Here is a 22498-nt window from a genome sequence, read left to right as displayed (position 1 = left end):
TCCTCGGGCTTCAGATTTGGCCCTGAGCAACAGGGCTTGGGCTTTGGCTCCAGGCGGTGGGGCTCAGGCTTTGGCTTGAGTCCCGGGCCCCAGCAAGTCTAATGCCAACCCTGGTGACCCCAATAAAATGGGGTTGTGACCCACTTTGGGTTCCCAATTCACGGTGTGAGAACCGCTGGGCTAGCAGAAGCCAAATACCTCAGGTACATCCTGGGGAGGGGCATAGTGAAACCCCAGCTGAACAAGTTAGAGGTAATGCAAAGTTGGCCTCAACTGCTCAGGAAGAAACCGGTCTGAATACTTCTGGGGATAGTGGGATATTACAGCACTTCATTCCCCACTTCGGCATCAGGGCATACTCTTTGACAGATCTGATAAAGACCAGAGGCCCAGGCATGATAAAATGGACTAGTGCAGCAGAATAAGGTTTTACACATCTGACAGCCATCTGGAGTAAACCCAGCGCTAGTAGCTCCAAATTTTGAGAAGGAGTTCAGCCTATAAATGGATACCTCTGAAGTAGGGTGGGGAGCCATACTTTCTCAACTGGAAGGAGAGGAAGAACACCCCATCTTGTACCTCAGTAGAAAACAACTACCCAGAGAACACCGTAGTGGAGAAGGAGTGCCTTGTGGTAAAATGGGCCATGGAAACCCCCTGGTATTATCTGCTCGGACAGAGGTTTACCCTTGTTATGGCCCACGTGCCCCTTAAGTGGATGCACCAGAACAAAGAAAAAAAATGCAAGAGAAACAAGATAGTTCCTGTTACTACAACCCTTTTACTGAAAAGTGCTGCACAGGGCAGGAGTCGGGCCCAGCAATGCTGGGAGGATAAACTGTTTCTCACAGAGCCCAACCTCATAGTATTGTAGGGGGAGGAGGTGCAGATAGGTGACAAATTCAGAGCTGGTGAAGGGAGATCTACCAGTCCTAGAATGGTGAAGGCCCTTTTCCCTATGAACTGAAAAGAGGTTACCTCGGGCTAATCAGAGACTCCTAAGTCCAATTAAGGGGCCCTGGTGACCGCTAAAACCCCCCTCTTCCAATGAGAGAGGGAGGAAGAGGGATGCGAAGTGATGGCGGCAAGGTTTGGGGAAGTAGAGAGAAAGGTCCTCTGCAAAGAGCTGTTCTCCTCTCTCAGTAAACACTGAGTTGACAGGGAGGGGCTGGTGACTAGAAGCCAGCACCTCCCACCCCCGCAGCTGCCCAGGTCCCTGATGCTGGTGGTGCTCTCACTGCTCTACACACCATCAAGAGAGGAATCTCCATAGACGGGACCAGCATCTCTCCAGAGACCACCCAGAGGGTCACCAGCGCCTCGCTGGATGCCTGCCCAGCCTCAGAAACCACCCAGAGGGACCCCAGGACCTTGCCAGATGCCCGCCCAGCCAGACCTCTCGACCCCACCCGCCCACACCAGGATGAACCAGCCAGCGATACTGCTGATGCTGCTGGAACCCCCCCCCCGCTGCAAGGTAATGAGAACACCGTCTACCTGCAGTACCCCCTCACTGCGGACATGCTCATCTGCCCCATCTGCTGTCCGCCCTGAAGCTTCCACCTCCTCGGTGGCGTCACCAGGCATCTGAAGAGATGCCACAGCAAGCGGGTCGCCTTCAGCTGTGCCCTCTGCAGCCTGCCCTTCGAGACGCAGAAGCAATGCAAGACGCACCAAGTCGCCTGCAGGAAACGCCTGAAGGGAACAACACAGTCTCCTGCTCCGGCTCCCAGCCCTCCTGCTGCGCGCCGGCCCACTGCTCCTGAGCCTCAGCAAAGAAAAGCGACCTTGCAAGCTGCCGTCAAGAAGCCTGCCCCTGTCGCCAGGCTAGCGGAACAGGATGCTGCGATCGAGAAGGTACCTGCTGCCTCGGGGAACATCACCCAGGTCCTCGCCAGCAGGAGGCCCGTCTCACCCTCTCATGTCGCCAAGCAAATCTCCATACTGAGACGACTCAGTGCTACCTTGCCACCTATCCAGCATATCCCCTTCCCCAGAAGGATCAGCGCCTCACTGCCGCTTAGCTGCTCGAGATCCTGTCACCGGAAGAACCAGCGCCACCCCTTGGACCGCCCTGCGAACTCCAACTGCCAGAGGAGCCATAGCCATACCTCAGACCATCCAACGAGCTGCAGCAGCCAGAGGAGTCAGTGCCAAGCCTCAGACCGCCCTGCCAGCTCCAACTGTCAGAGGAGCCAGCGCCACGCCCCAGATTGCCCTACAAACTCCAGACGTTACTGGAGGAAACAGCCCCGCAGCCACACCAAAGCACCGGGCCTTCATCGCCAGATGGCCCAGCACGGCCCCCGAGTCCATTCTGCGGGACACAGCCTACGGGAGATCTCGCGCTCCAGCAACAATCGCCCAGGCAGCAGCCACTTATAGAAGGACCAGTGGTGTCCCAGCAAGCCCCGAGCCAGACCGCGTCTCTCCGACCACTAGCAACACCAGCATCCCGCCAGAGATCCCATCCTAGCACCCAACCGAAGGGAATCCTGACCCACGAGATAGACGGCAGGCCGACCACGCAGGCTTTGAGCCGGCACCAGACGAGGTCGAGGACCATGAGGGCCAGCAGCCGATGGTGAGGGCTCCCACTCCGTGGCAGACTGCCTGGACCAAGGAGCTGCAAGCAGCGGCTTCCTTTGACAACTTTGACCTCCTCGTAGACAGGCTCGCCCAAGAACTTTCTGCGGAAATCGCTCCCAGGAGAAGTTCGAACCAGGAGAACATCCCGCCTGCCCACAGAAAACCTGCTCCAAACCTCAACACCATCACCAGGGGAGCCAGAAGTAGAGATGCCAGCCGCCGCTATGGTCCAGCAGCGGTTTCAAGGATCCAAAAGCTGTACTGGGCAAACTGCTCCAAGGCCATGAGGGAGATCCTAGACGGGCCCTTGCCCTACTGCACGATCCCATCTGAGCGTCTCTACAGCTACTTCAAGGATGTATTCGACCACATAGCCCGGAATGACATGCAGCACCCAGAGTGCCTCCGCCCCCGCCCCGTGTCAACGAAGCAGGTGTCCTGGAAACTGACTATACGCCCAAGGAAGTGATGGCAAGACTCTCAAAAACAAAAAACACAGCTCCTGGGAAAGACGGCATCCCCTACAGCCTCCTGAAAAAGCGAGATCCCAGCTGCCTGGTCCTTGCCATACTCTTTAACCAGTGCAAGCGATTCTGCCGGACTTCCAGCTCCTGGAAGAAGGCCATGACGGTACTGGTGTACAAGAAGGGAGAGCGGGATGACTCCAGCAACTGGAGGCCCATTTCCCTCTGCTCCACGATGTACAAGCTCTATGGCAGCTGCCTGGTGTCGAGGATCACGGAGTGGTCGGTGAGTGGGGAAGCCATCAGCTCCATCCAGAAAGGCTTCATGTCCTGCAAGGGCTGCTATGAACACAACTTTTTCCTCCAAACCACCATCGAAACAGCCAGAAGGGCGCGGAGTCAGTGCATGGTAGTGTGGCTCGACCTGGCTAATGCCTTTGGGTCCATGCCCCACCACCACATCTTTGCCATGCTCCAGGAGTCTGGGATGCCAGAGAACTTCCTTTGTGTGATCCGAGAGGTGTACAAGGGATGCAGCACCACCATTCGCTCGGTCGAAGGGGAGACCGCCGAGATCCCGATCCGGAGCGGAGTTAAGCAAGGCCCCATCATCTTTAACCTCACTACAGAGCTATTGCTGCGAGCGATCTCCAATGGCACAGATGGCTTCAACCTCCACAACGAGAGGGTGAGCATTCTGGCTTATGCGGATGACCTGGTCCTGACTGCAGATGACCCAGAGAACCTCCAACGTATGCTAGATGCCACCAGTCGAACTGCTGACTGGATGGGGCTCCGCTTCAAAGCAAAGAAGTGCGCAACTCTCCTCATTGACGGTAGCAAAAGGGACTCGGTGCAGACGACAGGGTTCCAGATCCAGGGCGAGCTCGTCATCCCCCTGGCAGAGGGGCAGGAGTACCAACACCTCTGCACGCCGACGGGTTTCCGTCTCAGGCAGACACCCGAGGACACCATCCAGGAGGTCTTGCAGGATGCTGCCAAGATCGACGCCTCCCTGCTAGCACCGTGGCAGAAGATAAATGCCCTGAACACCTTCCTGATCCCATGAATCTCGTTCATCCTAAGAGGATCCGCCGTGGTGAAGGTACCCCTCAACAAGGCAGACAAGATCTTGTCTCGTCAGATCAAGTGGCTGTTCCTTCCCCAGAGAGCCAGCAACGAGCTGGTCTACATTGCCCACAGGCATGGCGGTGCCAATGTCCCCCACATAGGCGACTTGTGTGACATTGTGGTGATCACCCACGCCTTTCGCCTGCTGACATGTCCCGACACCATGGTAAGAAACATCTCAGCAAACGCCCTCCATGACGCAACAAAGAAGCAGATCAGCAGAGCCCCCTCCAACTAAGACACCGCTAGCTTCCTGAGTGGTTCTCTAGATGGCGAATTTGGACGGGATGGTGGTGACATCACTTCACTGTGGTCCCGCGCTCGCAATGCCACATGTCGCCTGGGGAAGTGCATCGGCTGCCGCTGGGAGTGGTGCGAGGAGCGCCGGGAACTGGGAGTCCTGGTGCTGCAGATCAGATCCAACGACAACACCATCGTCACCCCGAGCGCCGGGGCATGCTGGAGAGGACCCTGAAGGCGGCCATCCGCTTGCTGTACTTGGAAACCCTGAAGCATAAACTGGACCAGGATAAAGTCTTCGAACTGACCAGCAAGTAGGATGCCAGCAACCACTTCCTCACCGGGGGCAGCTTCACCCGTTTCACCGACTGGTGGTTCATCCACCGTGCCCGGCTCAACTGCGTTCTGCTCAACGGAGCCGTCCGCCACGGGAACTGAGATAAGCGTTGCAGGAAGTGTGGCTACTCCAATGAGACCCTGCCCCATGTTCTGTGCAGTTGCAAGCCCCACTCCAGAGCCTGGCAGCTGCGCTACAATGGCATCCAGAACCGCCTGCTGAAAGCCATCGCACCGCGCCTGGGGGAGATTGCCATGAACCGCGCCATCCCTGGTACTGACAGCCAGTTGCGACCTGACATGGTAGTCACCGACGAGGTCCAGAAAAAGATTATCCTCATCGATGTCACGGTCTCCTTTGAGAACAGTACCCCAGCCTTCCGTGAAGCCCGAGCTCGTAAGCTGGAAAAATACGCCCCCCTGGCCGACACCCTGAGAGAGAAGGGCTACAAGGTGCAAATGGATGCCCTGATTGTCGGAGCCCTGGGTGCTTGGGACCCTGCAACGAGCGTGTACTGCGGACCTGTGGGATCAGTCGACACTACACATGGCTCATACGGCACCTCATGGTCTCGGACACCATCCGATGGTCCAGGGACATCTACATCGAACACATCACCAGCCACCGACAGTACCAGGAGGTGTAAGCTGGTACGACATCATGCATCAACTATGGGAAAGGGACTGAGAGACTTTTTCCGTTGGACCATATGAATTGGAACCATAAACTCACTGAACATTAAATCCCACCAAATGAGGGTAAATCCATCCTCATCATCATATCCACTCGTTATACTCCACACCTGAACATAGCCATTATATGAACAACATACTCCCATATCTCAGTGTCTGAACTTTGACCCATTAAACTTTTACCCCCTATCGGGGAGATTTTAGATTATGTATTCCTTACACCACCCGTTCCTAAACCGAATTTTGCACCCCTAGATAATCTGTAGCTTATTCCCTGATAACCAGAAACTTCTATGCTTAAACTCTGTACCGTTTTCTTTTTACTTGAACATCATCTTAATAATATTATTAGGCCTTGTCTCCACTTTACATGCTGAAACTTTCTCACTCAGGAGTGTAAAAAAACTGACTGGCTTGCCTCATAAACATCGTAAATATACCAAAGTTAAGAATTAAAAAGCTCTGGAGCAGGACGGATTTACTCCCTGTTGTACTCCAGAACCTCCCTGCTGCCAGAAGGAGAAACACTGAGGCTGACATGGGGAAAGAGTTGCCTGGCCACTGTACATTGATTTAGTTTAATACTATAGTAGGTCTGATATGAAACCAGTAGGAAAGTGACACAAAGCTCAGTAACAGCTCCTGGTAAGAAAGGCTGGAATAGAGCTGGGTGAATATTTAATTTTTGGTTTGGTGGCCATCCCCAACACACACCTTCAGGTCAACTTGAAATAGAAAAAACCCTGACAAAATTTTCAATAAACCAAAAAGTAAAATAAATAATTCCGTTTGCATTGAATGAAACTTTGTTTAACCTAAACCCATATGTTTCATTTCAGCTTTGAGTTTTTATAAACATTTTTATCTTTCTAAAAATAAAATGTCATTAAGTTTTATAATAAAAAGCTGCTTTATATAAAAAAAGTTGAACATTTCATTTTGAACATATTGAAACAAATCACTTTCGTTTTTCTTTTTTTTTTTTTTTACCAACTGAAACAATTCAACACAAATTTGCAAAATTTTCAGTGGTCCTGAATCTGCTTTTTTTCATGGAAAAATCTTTCTGTGCAAACATTTTGCCCAAATGTAGTCAGGAAGTGAGATACAATTCCACCCTGTTTCGCTAACGCTGGAAAGTAACAGATCTAAAGGACACTTTTTGAATGGTTGGTGACACTGACAACCCTGTTTCTTAGGATTTCCAGATTTATTGGTTACACTGTAACCAAACTGACTTCAGCAGCCTGAGCTACAGTTTCATCTTGAAGGCAGAAGTAACTGAAAACCCAGCATATTGGCCTATTGCTGTTGCAGACTACAAATGTTACTGAATTACTTTCACTTTCAAAATGAATAGTTACATAACACTTAAAAGAAATAGAAAGAGAACAAAGAAATCACGTGTTTGAGGAAGGCAATTCAATACAGTATATATAGGCAGACATGAAACAGATGTATTTCCTGGTGAAGATAACATGCACCCGCAGGCATCTTTATCGCCAGGGAGTCTGATACAAGGTAGGGTAAATAAGTGTTAAGACTTTTTAAACTGCTAAATCCTGCATGTTTTACTCAGTTGGTTTGTGATGGGACTTATGCCTGAGTAGAGGCTGCAGGATTTCCCTGTGCTTCTGAAATTTATAACAAACCTTTAAATTAAGGACAAACAAATAGACGGATCTTTCCTCTGCAAGAGCCGTATTATGTTGAAATTAGAATTACATTTCCTGCTCTTGGTGAAATTGCATTGTTGACTAAAATGGATGATTGACCATTTATAGAAAGTTCTTTTATAAATTCTGATTCACAGGAATTATGATATAAATTTTGATATATGCCTTTAACATAGATGTGCTTCTTTATTTACATCCTTTTAAAACTGGGATAATGACATTAACTTCTCCAGAGTCACCCTAGATTTATAATACTGGTGTCACTGAGATCACAATTTGCCCTAACTCCATGGCAGTCAGTGGCTGACTCCAGATTGACTCCAGGGGAGCTGAGATCAGAATCTGGCTCCAATCCCCCTGCAGTCAGTGGACGACTCAGGATTTATCCCAAGGTCACTGAGAGCAGAATCAGATCTAATAGCTGTACTAATATCACATTGCTGTGATATGTTGTGTGCAATTTGGGGTGAACCTCCCTGTCCTTCGCCTTGTGCCATCATTAACACCAGTGCAAAATGAGGATAGAGCACTGGACTGGGGCTCAGGAGTTTGATTTAAGGCTATTTACCTGGTATATTTTGATATGTGAGACTGATAATTTGTGTTTAAATGGTGATAAAGGTTTAACTTTTTGAATAACAACATCTGCATCATTAAATAATTATTGTCTGACCCCCACTTTTCTGATCCCTCACCACTTCCCACAAATGTGAAAACTTAAATAGATAAAAATCTTTAAAAATTGCTTAAAAACATAATTTTGCACATACATTTTCAGTGCAAACTTAAATAAATAAAAAGAATAAATGCGTAAAAATAAACATCAGTATTATGTGTCAGAATTATCTGCCAGACCTAATGATAAACATATACAGATACATTATATGTCAGCAATACCTGTTCTGTGTCACAGATAGACTTGCTAGATATACTAATCAGAAATGCCAACCGAGGATGGGGCCCCATGGTTCTAGGTGCTGCACAGACACAGATAGTGGGTGGTATATGAAATTATATGATTTCCTTTAGCTGACTATAAGTTTACTCCTCCTACTCAGTGATCCAATCAGTGTTACATACAAAACCACATAGAAAAGAGTGTGAACAAGTAAAGGTTTAAAAAAAAAAAAGCAAGGCAGGAGACCAGAAAGATAAAGGAACAGGAGGGGAGGGAAAAGAGGGGTTGGGGTGGGTAAAGGAGAATAACATCTCTGTTCCCATCTGCTAGGAGTTAATAACATCGACAAATTCAATGCAATGTTGAGCTTGAAAATTGTGTATATGTATTTGCCAGACCAGGGCCTATGTCCATTGTGCATAATGCATTAGGAGTATTAACTGTATGAAAAAGAAAGTAAAATATTAGCAGCTGATGGTCCCACTTTACAGCCCATCTTCCACTGTCCTTTTCATGAGGAGAACAGTTTTGCATTTAGTGGAAATTATTATTTGCTTGTCTACTGCAGACGATTTATCAGTGTCGCCCAATTCCATTTGTCTTGATGCTGCTCATTATATTTGACAAATATCATGTTTTGCTAAAGCTGTTGTGTTGGTAGAAGGATGAAAGAGAAGGGAGAGTGAGAATGCATGTTTGATTGTACTTCTTCATTTTATGCCCTTAATCATGCAAGCTGAGCTGAATTTGTTAGGTTTGTTTTCACATATGATACTTTTGACACAGTACTCTGTCACTTCCAGGGATCTTCACATGAACAGTTCTTCCTGGATAGCTTATGCCTTGAAATTCAAATCTTAAAATGAAAAGCTGGGATCAATTGTTGAGAGAATTAAGGCCAATGAAATCAGAGATTCAGAATTAATTACAATGTTAAAAAAAACCCTACCTACATCACTTTACTTCTCTTACCTGAAAAGTAAGGGGGAGGCACTACTGGTTTTTAGGTTTGTAACTGATACCATGTTGGCTGCTCTCATAATTTTATTGTTTTGTGATATATGGTACTTTTTTAAAATCCTCAGCTCCTGGAGTCAGGTAGTTATGTAAGACTCTCAGCTTTCATTTCAAAACAAAGCCAGATTCTGTCTCTCATTAATGGGGAGAAAAGCTACAAAACATGATCCCCAAAAGGCTCAAAAACCAGGAGGCAAAGGAAAAAAGACCCTGATATATTATTTTTTAAAAGCCTCATGATTTTTAAAGCCAATCTCATGATCTTTTGGTGTCTATCTCATGAATCCCTGCTGATACAGCTCTTTGGTTAACTTTCTAGGATAAGCCATAAAAATGAAATGTGCAGAATGCAACAGCAAATGTCTGGAAGGAGGGACACTCTGTTTGAAATGTCAGCAGGCTCTGAAGGGCACAAATGGGTCACAGTGTCAGACAGAAGGTAATGTAAAGCATTACATGTATTACTGGTGGGTTGAACATTCCTTGTCAGCAACTCATTTGATTTCTAGAATGGGGAGTTCTTCCTCCAGGAAACCCGGGAAATATGTATTGAATAAAAAGAACCCCAGCCTTGTTATGTTGTAAAATCTCATGATTTTCTCTCTTTAAAAAAATTTTTTTACTCCTTTTCAGTTTAAAAAAAGTGTGAAAAGTCTTCCCTTTCAAAAAAAGTTTCTCATGCTTTTTAGTTATTTCCCAAGCTGAAAAAGTAAGAAAAGAAAAGAAAAAAGTGGATTCCTTCTCCACACACTGCCTCTCACTCTTAAAACTTTCCTCTCCCTGTGAAAGTAAAAGGGAGGGAAAACGCCAGAAGATACCCAAATCAAAATTTTTCAGTTTCCAAAATCTCAAATAAAATACCATTTTGATGCTGAAATTAAATAAACTGTCAATTCAAAATGAAAAAAAATATTTTGACATTTTCTGCAAGAAAATTGAAAATTTTCATTTTCTTGAGAAAAATTTCATTTTTGACTAAACATTTCCACCTAATTTTTTTGGATCCATTCTAATCTTAAGTCTTTTACAAAGAGATTCACAAGGTTTGATTTTCTTGTGTAGAGAGAAACCCAAAGATCTTCACCTCCACAGCGCAGGCTTGTATCATTAAGCTGAAGGAGCAACTCTGTTAGCTGTAAACAACAGTAGACTTTTATCCTCTGTCACCTAGATTTTCAAAGACATGGATGTTAGGTGCCTACCTGCAATTTGCACCTATGAAAACCTCCCCTTAAGTGGTTAAGGCACTAAAAAGGGACATGACACGCATAGCTGTCTGGTTTATACTTCTGAGCACCGTAGCTATGCCAACCTAATCCCTGGTGTAGATGCAGCTAGGATGATGGAAGAATGCTTCTACTGAGCTACCATTGCTCAAAGAGGTGGTTTATGTACAGGCATGGAAAAAAACCCTTCTGTCTCTGCAGGCTGCCTGTATACTATGGGGTTATGCCAGCATAGCAACAGCACAGCCACTATCCTGCTATATCCCCCATCGTATAGGCAAATCCTTAAGCCAGCCAGTTTTTTATTCTTGTGTGATGGCCACTTTCCGGGATGATACTCTGGGGATTGAATGAGGGACCTCCAGCACTAACAGCACAAGCTGCTACAGTTTGAGCTAAAAAGACAGCTCTCTCACTGCAACTGTGGGCTGTAGCAACTCACATTCCCTGTGGATTGGCACATGAAAGGGGGACCTATAGTCCACTTAGCAGCGGGTTATACTTGTGCCTTGTGTTATCATTCACACTTGTGCAAATGCTACCACCAGTGAAAGCAAGTGAACAATGCTGATCTTCCTTACTTTGCAAGGTGTAGACAGTTAGCCCTGCAGATTGGTTATCTGTAGCATACAATAGGGAAAGTTGTTTTGTAGCAGGATTGCTGTCACTAATGGAATGCATGCCACAGAGCAGGGTTGCGGGGTATTTCTTTAGCTGTCCAATTTTAATATTAACATATTCATTGTTTTTTTTAGAGCAGTTCGATTTGATAGAATTATCAAGTTAAGACTCTGATGCAAAGCTGAGCCCCCAAATTTGTTGTGATCGTATTTCTTTCTTTTGGACTTGCTGTGTTGTTGATGCTTTTTCATAGATTCATAGATACTAAGGTCAGAAGGGACCATTCTGATCATCTAGTCCGACCTCCTGCACAACGCAGGCCACAGAATCTCACCCACCCACTCCTACGAAAAAACCTCACCTATGTCTGAGCTATTGAAGTCCTCAAATCGTGGTTTAAAGACTTCAAGGAGCAGAGAATCCTCCCTCAAGTGACCCGTGCCCCATGCTACAGAGGAAGGCGAAAAACTTCCAGGGCCTCTTCCAATCTGCCCTGGAGGAAAATTCCTTCCCAACCCCAGATATGGCGATCAGCTAAATACGAGCATATGGGCAAGATTCACCAGCCAGATACTGCAGAAAATTCTTTCCTGAGTAACTCAGATCCCATCCATCTAATATTCCATCTCAGGGGATTAGGCCTATTTACCCTGAATATTTAAAGATCAATTAATTGCCAAAATTACATTATCCCATCATACCATCTCCTCCATAAACTTATTGAGTAGAAACTTAAAGCTAGATAGATCTTTTGCCCCCACTGCTTCCCTTGGAAGGCTATTCCAAAACTTCACTCCTCTGATGGTCAGAAACCTTCGTCTAATTTCAAGTCTAAACTTCCTGGTGGCCAGTTTATACCCATTTGTTCTTGTGTCCACATTGGTGCTGAGCTGAAATAATTCCTCTCCCTCTCCTATATTTATCCCTCTGATATATTTATAGAGAGCAATCATATCTCCCCTCAACCGTCTTTTAGTTAGGCTAAACAAGCCAAGCTCCTTAAGTCTCCTTTCATAAGACAAGTTTTCCATTCCTCGGATCATCTTAGTAGCCCTTCTCTGTACCTGCTCCAGTTTGAATTCATCCTTTTTAAACATGGGAGACCAGAACTGCACACAGTATTCCAGGTGAGGTCTCACTAGTGCCTTGTATAATGGTACTAAAACCTCCTTATCCCTACTGGAAAGCCTCTCCTGATGCATCCCAAAACCGCATTAGCTTTTTTCACAGCCATATCACATTGGCAGCTCATAGTCATCCTATGATCAACCAATACTCCAAGGTCCTTCTCCTCTTCCGTTACTTCTAATTGATGCGTCCCCAACTTATAACTAAAATTCTTGTTATTAATCCCTAAATGCATAACCTTACACTTCTCACTATTAAATTTCATCCTATTACTATTACTCCAGTTTACAAGGTCATCCAGATCCTCCTGTATAATATCCCGATCCTTCTCTGAATTGGCAATACCTCCCAGCTTTGTATCATCTGCAAATTTTATTAGCACACTCCCACTTTTTGTGCCAAGGTCAGTAATAAAAAGATTAAATAAGATTGGTCCCAAAACTGATCTCTGAGGAATTCCACTGGTAACCTTCCTCCAGCTTGACAGTTCGCCTTTCAGTAGGACCCGTTGTAGTCTCCCCTTTAACCAATTCCTTATCCACTTTTTGATGTTCATATTGATCCCCATCTTTTCCAGTTTAACTAATAATTCCCCATGTAGCATGGTATCAAATGCCTTACTGAAATCTAGGTAAATTAGATCCACGGCATTTCCTTTGTCTAAAAATCTGTTACTTTCTCAGAGAAGGAGATCAGGTTAGGCAAGGCAAGGCAAGGCTAGCCTAGCGTAGCCTAGGCAAGGCAAGGCAAGGCTAGCCAAGCCTAGCCTAGGCAAGGCTAGCCTAGCCTAGTCTAGGGAAGGCAAGGCAAGACAAGGCAAGGCTAGCCTAGCCTAGGCAAGGCAAGGCAAGGCAAGGCAAGGCAAGGCTAGCCTAGCCTAACCTAGCCTAGGCAAGCAAGGCAAGGCTAGCCTAGCCTAGTCTAGGGAAGGCAAGGCAAGGCAAGACAAGGCAAGGCTAGCCTAGCCTAGCCTAGGCAAGGCAAGGCAAGGCAAGGCAAGGCTAGCTTAGCCTAGCCTAGGCAAGGCAAGGCAAGGCAAGGCTAGCCTAGTGTAGCCTAGGCAAGGCAAGGCAAGGCTAGCCAAGCCTAGCCTAGGCAAGGCAAGGCAAGGCTAGCCTAGCCTAGTCTAGGGAAGGCAAGGCAAGACAAGGCAAGGCTAGCCTAGCCTAGGCAAGGCAAGGCAAGGCAAGGCAAGGCTAGCCTAGCCTAACCTAGCCTAGGCAAGCAAGGCAAGGCTAGCCTAGCCTAGTCTAGGGAAGGCAAGGCAAGGCAAGACAAGGCAAGGCTAGCCTAGCCTAGCCTAGGCAAGGCAAGGCAAGGCAAGGCAAGGCTAGCTTAGCCTAGCCTAGGCAAGGCAAGGCAAGGCAAGGCTAGCCTAGCCTAAGCAAGACAAGGCAAGGCAAGGCAAGGCTAGCCTAGCCTAGCCTAGCCTAGGCAAGGCAAGGCAAGGCAAGGCTAGCCTAGCCTAGCGTAGGCAAGGCAAGGCAAGGCAAGGCAAGATCTACCTTTTATAAAACTATGTTGTATATTGTCCCATTTACCATTGACTTCAATGTCCTTAACTATTTTCTCCTTCAAAATTTTTTCCAGGACCTTGCATACTACAGATGTTAAACTAACTGGCCTGTAGTTACCCGGATCACTTTTTTTTCCTTTCTTAAAAATAGGAACTATATTAGCAATTCTCCAATCATACGGTACAACTCCTGAGTTTACAGATTCATTAAAAATTCTTGCTAATGGGCTTGCAATTTCAGGTGCCAATTCCTTTAATATTCTTGGATGAAGATTATCTGGGCCCCCCGATTTAGTCCCATTAAGCTGTTTGAGTTTCGCTTCTACCTCAGATATGGTAATATCTACCTCCATATCCTCATTCCCATTTGTCATGCTACCATTATCCCTAAGATCCTCTTTAGCCTTATTAAAGACTGAGGCCTTATTAAAGACTGTTTAGATATTGGGCCATGCCTAGATTATCTTTAACCTCCACTCCATCCTCAGTGTTTAGTGGCCCCACTTCTTTTTTCTTAGTTTTCTTCTTATTTATATGGCTATAGAACCTTTTACTATTGGTTTTAATTCCCTTTGCAAGGTCCAACTCTACTCGACTTTTAGCCTGTCTCACTTGATCCCTACATGTTCTGACCTCAATAAGGTAGCTTTCCTTGCTGATCCCTCCCATCTTCCACTCCCTGTATGCTTTCTGCTTCTTCTTAATCACCTCTCTAAGATGCTTGCTCATCCAGCTTGGTCTACAACTCCTGCCTATGAATTTTTTCCGCTTTATACCAAGAGCTATTAATATCATATTTTCCAAAACCTCATTAAAAATATTTAGAAAATGTTAAAAGAAACTACTGCAAAAAGATTCCTACATGTTTGAACATCTTCCAGAACATCTACTGGATTTTCCACTTCACTTAATTATTAATAGTAATAATTATTACTATCAATACTACTACTACTACACACGTTAAGTGATATAGGGGCCCTTCTGTGCTGGCGCTACACAGACACACAGTGACTGAGATCACGGCCCCATCTTGCTGGGTGCTGCACAGATTCATGTCCACCGAGACTGGGGCCCTGTCATGCTGGGGTGCTGCACCGACAAACAGTGATTGAGATTTGGGTCCCGTTGTGCTGGGTGCTGCACAGATACATACAAAGACACTGGCCACACTGTGAAGAGTTAACATACTGAAAAATGTATATTTCCCCATATTACTCAGCAGTGGGGTAAAATAAGGGAAAGACTTTTCCTGTGATGGAGACTCAGTTAGGTCATTTAAATGAACACTGGGAATTTGCCCTCACACTCAGTGAACAGATGCTGTTTTTCTGTTTTTGACTTTTTTCATACCAGGAGCTAAATCTTTAGAACTAGATACAAATGAACCAAACCCTCTGAGTTCAGGACTGTCAGAAGACGCCCCTGCCGCTCAGCAGGTTCCAGGACCTGGACTCCAGCCACCAACTGATTCTGCTGAAGCAGCCATTGAGGTGGGGCGTTCATTTCCTTAGGAACAGTGGGAACTGAGCTTAGTTTTATGGCTGCTCAGAAATTTTCCAGTGATTTTTTTTTTGTATGAAAATGTTGATTTATTGAAACTGAAATTCCTTGCGGAAACATTTCAGTTTCAATGAACTTTCACCAAAACACAGGCCTGGTTTCCTACCAGCTGACCTGGCGGGGTGTTCAGGGGCGTGGCATTTCAGGATCTATGGGTTCAATGGAGTGTGGCAGCCCTGGAAGCTGCTCTCAGGTCTTCTAGGCTTGTCACTCTGCAGAGGGGGAGTTTCTGGGCAGTTCCTGACTGTGGGGGGATTCCTGGGGCTGGGTGCCCCTCAAAGCATCAACAGCAGCCTGAGGAGTCTGTTGGAGGTGGGAAGCTGCTCCATATTTTGTTTTGAAAAAGTCAAACTGAAAAATGTTGATTTTCCTGAAACAAATTAATTTTTTTCCCATGGGAAATTTTGAAATTTCTAGACTGTCCTCACTAGAAACAATTTCAATTTTCTAACCATCTCTAATATTTAGACACCTCATAAAGGCCTGATCCAAAGTCTTAGTGAAATTGTGGGGAGTCTTTCCACTGACTTCCATGACTTTTGGATCAGGCCCTAAATGGTCTAATTTTCAGAAGCATTGGGCACCCAGCAGCTCCCAGTGTAGTAAGCGGGATCTGCTGGCTTACGCTGTTGGCAATCTTTCCAAACTTTTTTTCTTTTTGTTGAAAAATGTGGATTTTTGACTAAACCAAAATTTCCAGAAAAGTGTCCACTTTCCTCAAAATCTTTTGATTTTTGGCAGTTTGGGTCAAAAATTATTTAGTTTTTAATAGCTATTGACCAATTTTTTTTTAGTTTTTTGGCAATTTGGGGCCAAAATTTTTACAGATTTTGGTCAAAATTGTTTGGGTTTTTGGAGGTGTTGTGCTGAGAATGTTTTGGGGCTTAACAGTTTTTTGACAAATAGCTGTTTTTTCCTGTCAAAACCCCTCCCATTTTCCAGCTCAGCACATCTGAAAATCAGTCCACTTATTTAATTGCCTAAATATGGAAGTAGGAGCCTAACATTAGCCTCCTGTTTTTTAAAATGTTAGCCATAATAACCCAGCAGCTCTTAACCTGCTCAGTTAACCTGTTTCTGCCTTCGGTTAGCAGAGGAGTTGTTCATGCAGCTACCCTCACGCCTGTCAAAGGGCTGCATTTGGCCTAAATCGAGCCTCTGCTACGTTTAAAGAATCACCCCATTCATGCTTTGATGACTTTCCTTTTCCAAGGAACGCAAGGTCGGAGCTACAGACCGAGCCACTGGAGAAGCAGAGACAGAGGAGCAGAAAGAGGGGAAAACCCCAGATAGTAGAGGTAACCATTTCATTTCCCCGTGTGATTTTTTTTTTTAGAGCTGGGTGAAAATTTTAGACAGAAGAGTTTCCATGCAGTTTTTTCCAAAATGAAACATCTCATTTAGAAAATGTCACAATGTTTTGTTTTGATAATATTGTTTTGATTCACTTTATTTTGACTTTTATATTAAATATTACATTTAGTATCACACTTATGATACTTAATAATATGTATATATGCGATTAAATGTTTAATTGAATGTAAAAGTCAAACTAAAATGAATCAAAATGACACCATTGAAATAACATGTTTCAATGTTCCTGAAAATAAAAATTTTGAAATTTTCATATTTTAGGAAATTTCATCATTTCAGCTTTTCATTCCAATTCAGAACATTTTTTTGAAATGTCACAGTTTCCCACAGAATAGAAATTCCCTTCCCTGAGCAGCTCTAGTAATTTTATTTACAAGTTTTTGATTTAAAAAGCTCAAATAAATTTGTTAGTCTCTAAGGTGCTGCAAGTACTCCTTTTCTTTTTGCGAATACAAACTAACACGGCTGCTACTCTGAAAAAAGATAAATGGAATCCAAAAATCTGCCCCTTCCACCTGTAAAGTCTAAAACTAAGTCTACACTACAGAAGTGAAAGCGCTGCTGCGGGAACACTCCCACGGCAGCGCCTTGATGTGCAAGTGGGAGCAAGTGCAAGCTCTCCCAGTGCTCCTGGTAACCCACCTCCATGAGGGGAATAGCTCTGAGTGCTGGGAGTGTGGCTCCCAGTGCTTGGAGCCTGTCCACACTAGCGCTTTAAAGTGCCCAAACTTGATGCGCTCAGGCTGTGTGTGTGATTTTTCACACCCCTGAGCCAGCAAGTTAGAGAGTTTTAACTTGCCAGTGTAGACATGGCCTAAGCTGATGTGAACCATTACCGCCTGGGAGCAAGAGAAGATGTGTGCACAATCTCACAGAGACACAGTTAGTGCCTTAATTGGACAGCCAGAAGACTGGGGTCTAGTAGCTGGGATGGGATCACTGCAGTGTGGTCTCAGGTGGACTTAGACATGGTGCGATCATGCCGTTTACCAAGTGGTTCAACACTAATAGCTCCTTTCTAGCTCTGTTCTTGGGAATCCCGACCCTGATTGACCTAAGGGCTTTGTTCTTCAGAACCATGCCTTTGTCACACTGACACATTCATCTCTTCCCCAGGAGGCTGTGAGCAAGGTTGGCAGGTATCATAGGCCAGGGAAAGCTAAGATTTTCCTGGCCCAAACTGTGATCCAACCCATGCTCCACCTCCCTCCCGAAGCCAGCGGGGGCTCAGCAGCAGCCATGGCCTGGAGTTCAGGACTTGGCCAGTGGCTAGGGGCTAGGGCACACAGAGGCGGCCTGGGGTCGGGCTAGCCACGGGGGCTCAGGCCAGCACTGCTGGGGCAGCTGGGGCCAGCCAGGGCAGCTCAGGGCAGCTTGGGGGTCAGGCCTGCCGATGCAGGCCAGGGCAGCTCAAGGGTGAGGCCTGCTGGTGCAGGGTGTCTGGTGGGGGTCAGGGTGGCTGGGGCCTAAGGCAGATGGGGTGAGGCTGGTGGCCTAGCCCCCCTGAATGGAGGGTTCAGCCACTGCCCATGGCTGTGAGTTTTGCTCATCAGAATATCAGCAAGGGTTTTTTTCTGGGAAAAATTTAGAGGAAAATATATATTTTTAAAACATTTTGTTGAAAACTTAAAAATAAACAACAAATTTCACTTTTCAGCAGCCAGAAACTGAAAAGTTTTCAGTTTTGCAACACAAAATTTTTTAATAGACACATTCTGCAAAAATGTTTACAATAAAGACAAAATTTTCCCTTGAAAAAGCATTTTGATTAATAATTTCTGACCAGCTCTAACTGTGAAATAATTTTTTTAAGTAGATATTTTTCAATTTTTACCAAAATTAGCTAAAGAAAGGGGCCAGGGATGGGGCTGGACTAAATGGGAGGCTGATAACTGAGGGAGAAAACTGGGTTTTTTTAGGACTGTCAAGCAATTAAAAAAATTAATCATGATTAATCATGTGATTAAAAAAAGTATTCACGATTAATCATGAGATTAATCATACTATTAAACAATAATAGAATGCCATTTTAAATATTTGTGGCTGTTTTCTACATTTTCAAATATATTGATTTCAATTACAACACAGAATACAAAGTGGACAGTGCTCACTTTATTTTTATTACAAATATTTGCATTGTAAAAATGATAAAATAATAGTATTTTTCATTTCACATCAAACAAGTATTGTAATGCAATCTCTTTATCGTGAAATTGCAACTTACAAATGTAGAATTATGTACAAAAATAACTGCATTCAAAAATTAAACAATGTAAAACTTTAGCGCCTGCAAGTCCACTCAGTCCTACTTCTTGTACAGCCAATTGCTCAGACAAACAAGTTTGTTTACATTTGAAGGAGACAATGCTGCCTGCTTCTTGTTTACAATGTCACCTGAAAGTGAGAACAGGTGTTCCCATGGCACTGTTGTAGCCAGCGTCACAAGATGTTTACATACCAGATGCACTCCAAGATCCAAAGTGAGCACTGTACACTTTGTGTTCTGTGTTGTAATTGAACTCAATATATTTGAAAATGTAGAAAAACACCCCAAAATATGTAATACATTTCAATTGGTATTCTATTGTTTAACAGTGTGATTGAAACTGCGATTTTTAAAAAAAATTAATCACGTGAGTTAACTGTGATTAATCAACAGCCCTATTTATTATTCTTAATATTAGTGTTGTTTTTATTAACATTTGCTTTAACCAGGATCTGGAAGTTTAGAACCAGAAATAAATGAAGGAAATGAAGAAAATGAAGGAAAACCTGAGAGTCCAGGACTTTTGAAAGATGACCTGTTTGGGCAGGAATCAGGACCTGGATCCCAGCTTCAGGCAAAAACAGAGGTAGGAGTTATTTCCAGATTTATGTTTTAAATCAGTTACTCCAAGATATAGGAGGTAAATTACAGCTGTGGAAATTCCTCCCATTTTCAGACAGAGTGAAAAACAAAATGTCAGGATGCGTAAGGAGATATTCTAGTGCCAATGTTACACCCTCCTATGGATACTGCATTCTGTTCTGGACACATAGGCACTGACTTCCCCTCTTTTCTGTAGGTGCTCAACACCCTCTCTGCCCTCAGCCCTGCCCCCACTCCACCCCTTCCATGAGGCCCTGCCCCGCCTCTTCCTCGCCCCCATTCCAACCCCTTCCCCAAAGTCCCCGCCCCAACTCCGCCCACTCTCTGCCCCTATTCCAACCCCTTCCCCAAATCCCTGCCCTGGCCCCGCCTCTTCCCCGCCTCCTCCCCTGAGCGCGCCATGTTTCCACTCCTCCCCCTTCCTCCCGGAGCTTGCTAACACTGCCAAACAGCTGTTTGGCGGTAGCTGGGTGGGAAGGGCTGGGAGGTAGGTGGAGGAGCAGGAACGCAACCTGCTCAGGAGCGGGGGAGGAGCGGGAGGAGGTGGGGTGGGGGGTGAGGGGAGCTTGGCTGCTGGTGGGTGCAGAACACCCACTAATTTTTCCACCTGGGTGCTCCAGCCCTGGAGGATCAAGGGCTTGAGACTTATGTGCGAAGAAAGATTGGAAAGATCATGATTATTATTATCTATCTGTGACAGTGCCTATGGGCACAGTCCCAGTGTGCTGGGAGCTGTACGAACAGAGAACAAAAGATGATCACAGCCTCACAGCACTTACAGTCGAAATAGGTTTAGCTTGGAGGGGTGGTGAAGGGAGGTTAGGGTATTAGCTTAGCCCCTGGGGATGTAATGGTTCAATTCCTTGCTCCACCACTGACTTCTTGTGTGAGCTTGGTCATGTCAGTGCCTCAGTTTCTCATGTGTACAAGAAGCGTTGTAGCCATTTCCTACCTTCTAGGGGTATCGTGAGGATAAATACAGTAAAGGTTGTGAGATGCTCATGTATTATGGTAACAGGGGCCATCTAAATACCAGAGATAGAATAAGAGGGGGCATGATGGAGGACTTTAAAATAATGAATGGCTTCCATTTATGCTGTTTAATGATGCAAGAGCAAAGGACAGAATAAATTAAATTGAAAGGCAGTGAGTTTAAAACTGACCAAAGTAGCTATTTCTTTTTTGGAGAGAGAGTTAGCCTGTGGAACTCACCGACACAAAGGTATCTTTGAGGCCAAGAACTTAGTGAGAGTCCCAAAAAAGGGAATGGACATTTATATGATAAATTTATGCACAGTTCAAGTAAATCTGGTAAAATTATATAATAAACATAAACCCACCTCCTTTGGGGAACAACCCACCCATTAACTCTCTGTGGATAAGAATACGCTGTTCCACATGGTGGTTCCTTCCTATGTAAGAGCTGACACTGACCATTGGAGTCTGCTGGGCTGGATGGATCATTAGTCTGACTCATGCATTAATGACGATGCTGCTTGGATCCTGCTTCTGTGTTATCGAACGCCTTGTGAAATGTGTGGAAGGAAGGGCTTCTAGGAGCTGATTTGATACCATGGCTCCTGGAAGGAAACATGATGATGGAAAGTAGGTTTCAGTGGCTTGGTGGGCAGATGGGTTCTCACAGGTGATGTGAAGAGTCAGAAAGAATCACGCGGTGAAATGTTCTGGCCTGTGTTACACAGGAGGTCAGAGTAGATGATCACAGTGGTCCTCTCTCACCTTGGAATCTATGGATCTGTTTTGTCCATAGCAAGTTCCAGGAAATTGCCCTCCAGTGAATGACCTGTTCAACATAACGCTCTCCTGTGTCCAGCCAACAAAAGATGAGAGGGAAAAAGTTTTTATGGATGAAATTTGCCCCAGCACAAATTCTAGGTACCGCCTCAATCCTGAAAGGACTTAGTAGCGTACAGTCCTTGTGTGCGAGAGACAGTGCGCTCTCTGGGCTGCTCTTGGCCTGACACAGTGATGCATTGCCCCTTATTTGGGGCTGATGGTAAAGTTTCCTCAAGTTTTCTTCAAGCTCAAGATCTTAGCGAGCTCCCTGGGGGTCAGGCAGCTGTTTTGCCTTTGGATTTCTGTCTAGGCATAAATTTCACCCCATCTGAATGCCTGTTACAGGACATAGAATCACAGAAACTTAGGGCTGGAAGGGACCTCGAGGGATTATCTAGTCGGGACACCTGATCTGAGGCAGGACACATTTGGCTTTTCTCAGGGCTGTACTGAGCTCTATCAGGGCTGTACGGCCTTTATTTCCTAACCTTTAACTTTCCTTTTCAAAGGAACACAAGGACACCAGCTCAGACAGCAACCTCGCTGAGTCAGCGAGAGATGATGACCTGCTGCTGCAGGATTATGACTTCTGTGCGGTGGTACCTGACAGCGCAGGTAACCAGCTTCAAACAAGTTGCTTAGGAAAAATCTTTATTTAGAATTTCTTTTTCCAAAAAAGAACAACTGATCCTTTCCCACCAGTCCTGCTCTCCTGTAATGTCTTTCTTGACGCAAACCAATTCATTTTGCAGACCAGACGGACGTGTCTTCTAGCCTTTTATGTCCAAATTGGGATCAAAATTAAAACAACATCTGACTCTTATCATCTGTCTATCTCAAAGTGCTTGACTAAGGGGGTGCGACAGGGCACTATTAGCAGCACCCTGGTCATGATGTCACTGCATCCTGAAGAAGACTGCAAGCTCTGCTATGATCAATTAAACACGATTGGTGGGGTTGCAGAGATAAAGTTTCTTGGCACCTTAAATTACTGCTTCTTGGAGCCGCTGGTCCTGGAGCCCACAAGAGAAGAGGCAATTCTTGATTTAGTCCTAAGTGGAGCACAGGAAGTGAATATAGCTTGTCCACTTGGTAATAGTGCCTATAATATAATTAAATTTAACATCCCCGTGGTAGGAAAAACACCACAGGAGCCCACCAAGATAGCACTTAATTTCTAAAAGGGGAACTACAGAAAAATGAGGATGTTAGTTAAACAGAAATTAAAAGGTACAGCACCAAAAGTGAAATCCCTGCAAACTGCATGGAACATTTGTAAAGACACTATAATAGAGGCTCAACTTAAATGTATGCCCCAAATAAAAAACCATAGTAAGAGAACCAAAAAAGTGTGACCGTGGCT

The 22498-nt window shown here is 45.2% G+C and overlaps 1 protein-coding gene across 11 annotated transcripts in view; it reads left to right on the top strand.

Annotated features, from left to right (window-relative positions):
* The first annotated feature begins 6865 nt into the window (after window positions 1-6865).
* The window catches only part of LOC119856486 (E3 ubiquitin-protein ligase rnf213-alpha-like), a 183252-nt gene continuing 167619 nt past the window's right edge, over window positions 6866-22498 (top strand). For 9 of the 11 annotated variants that reach the window (XR_006282264.1, XM_043517200.1, XM_043517197.1 and 6 more), the window contains exons 1-6: window positions 6866-6974; window positions 9364-9483; window positions 14883-15025; window positions 16309-16393; window positions 19185-19321; window positions 21645-21750. Coding sequence is in view for 10 of the 11 variants with exons in the window: in XM_043517200.1 (XP_043373135.1) it covers window positions 9378-9483; window positions 14883-15025; window positions 16309-16393; window positions 19185-19321; window positions 21645-21750 (577 nt within the window). In the remaining variant the exon portion in view is untranslated. The remainder of the gene's footprint in view (window positions 6975-9363; window positions 9484-14882; window positions 15026-16308; window positions 16394-19184; window positions 19322-21644; window positions 21751-22498) is intronic. The other 2 variants (XM_038404008.2, XM_043517196.1) reach the window with 1 other exon arrangement.

This window comes from Dermochelys coriacea, chromosome 6, assembly GCF_009764565.3.
Source record: "Dermochelys coriacea isolate rDerCor1 chromosome 6, rDerCor1.pri.v4, whole genome shotgun sequence".
Taxonomy (NCBI): domain Eukaryota; kingdom Metazoa; phylum Chordata; order Testudines; family Dermochelyidae; genus Dermochelys; species Dermochelys coriacea.
Note: the sequence above shows the minus strand (reverse complement) of the source record. Positions and strands in the feature narration are given on the sequence as shown.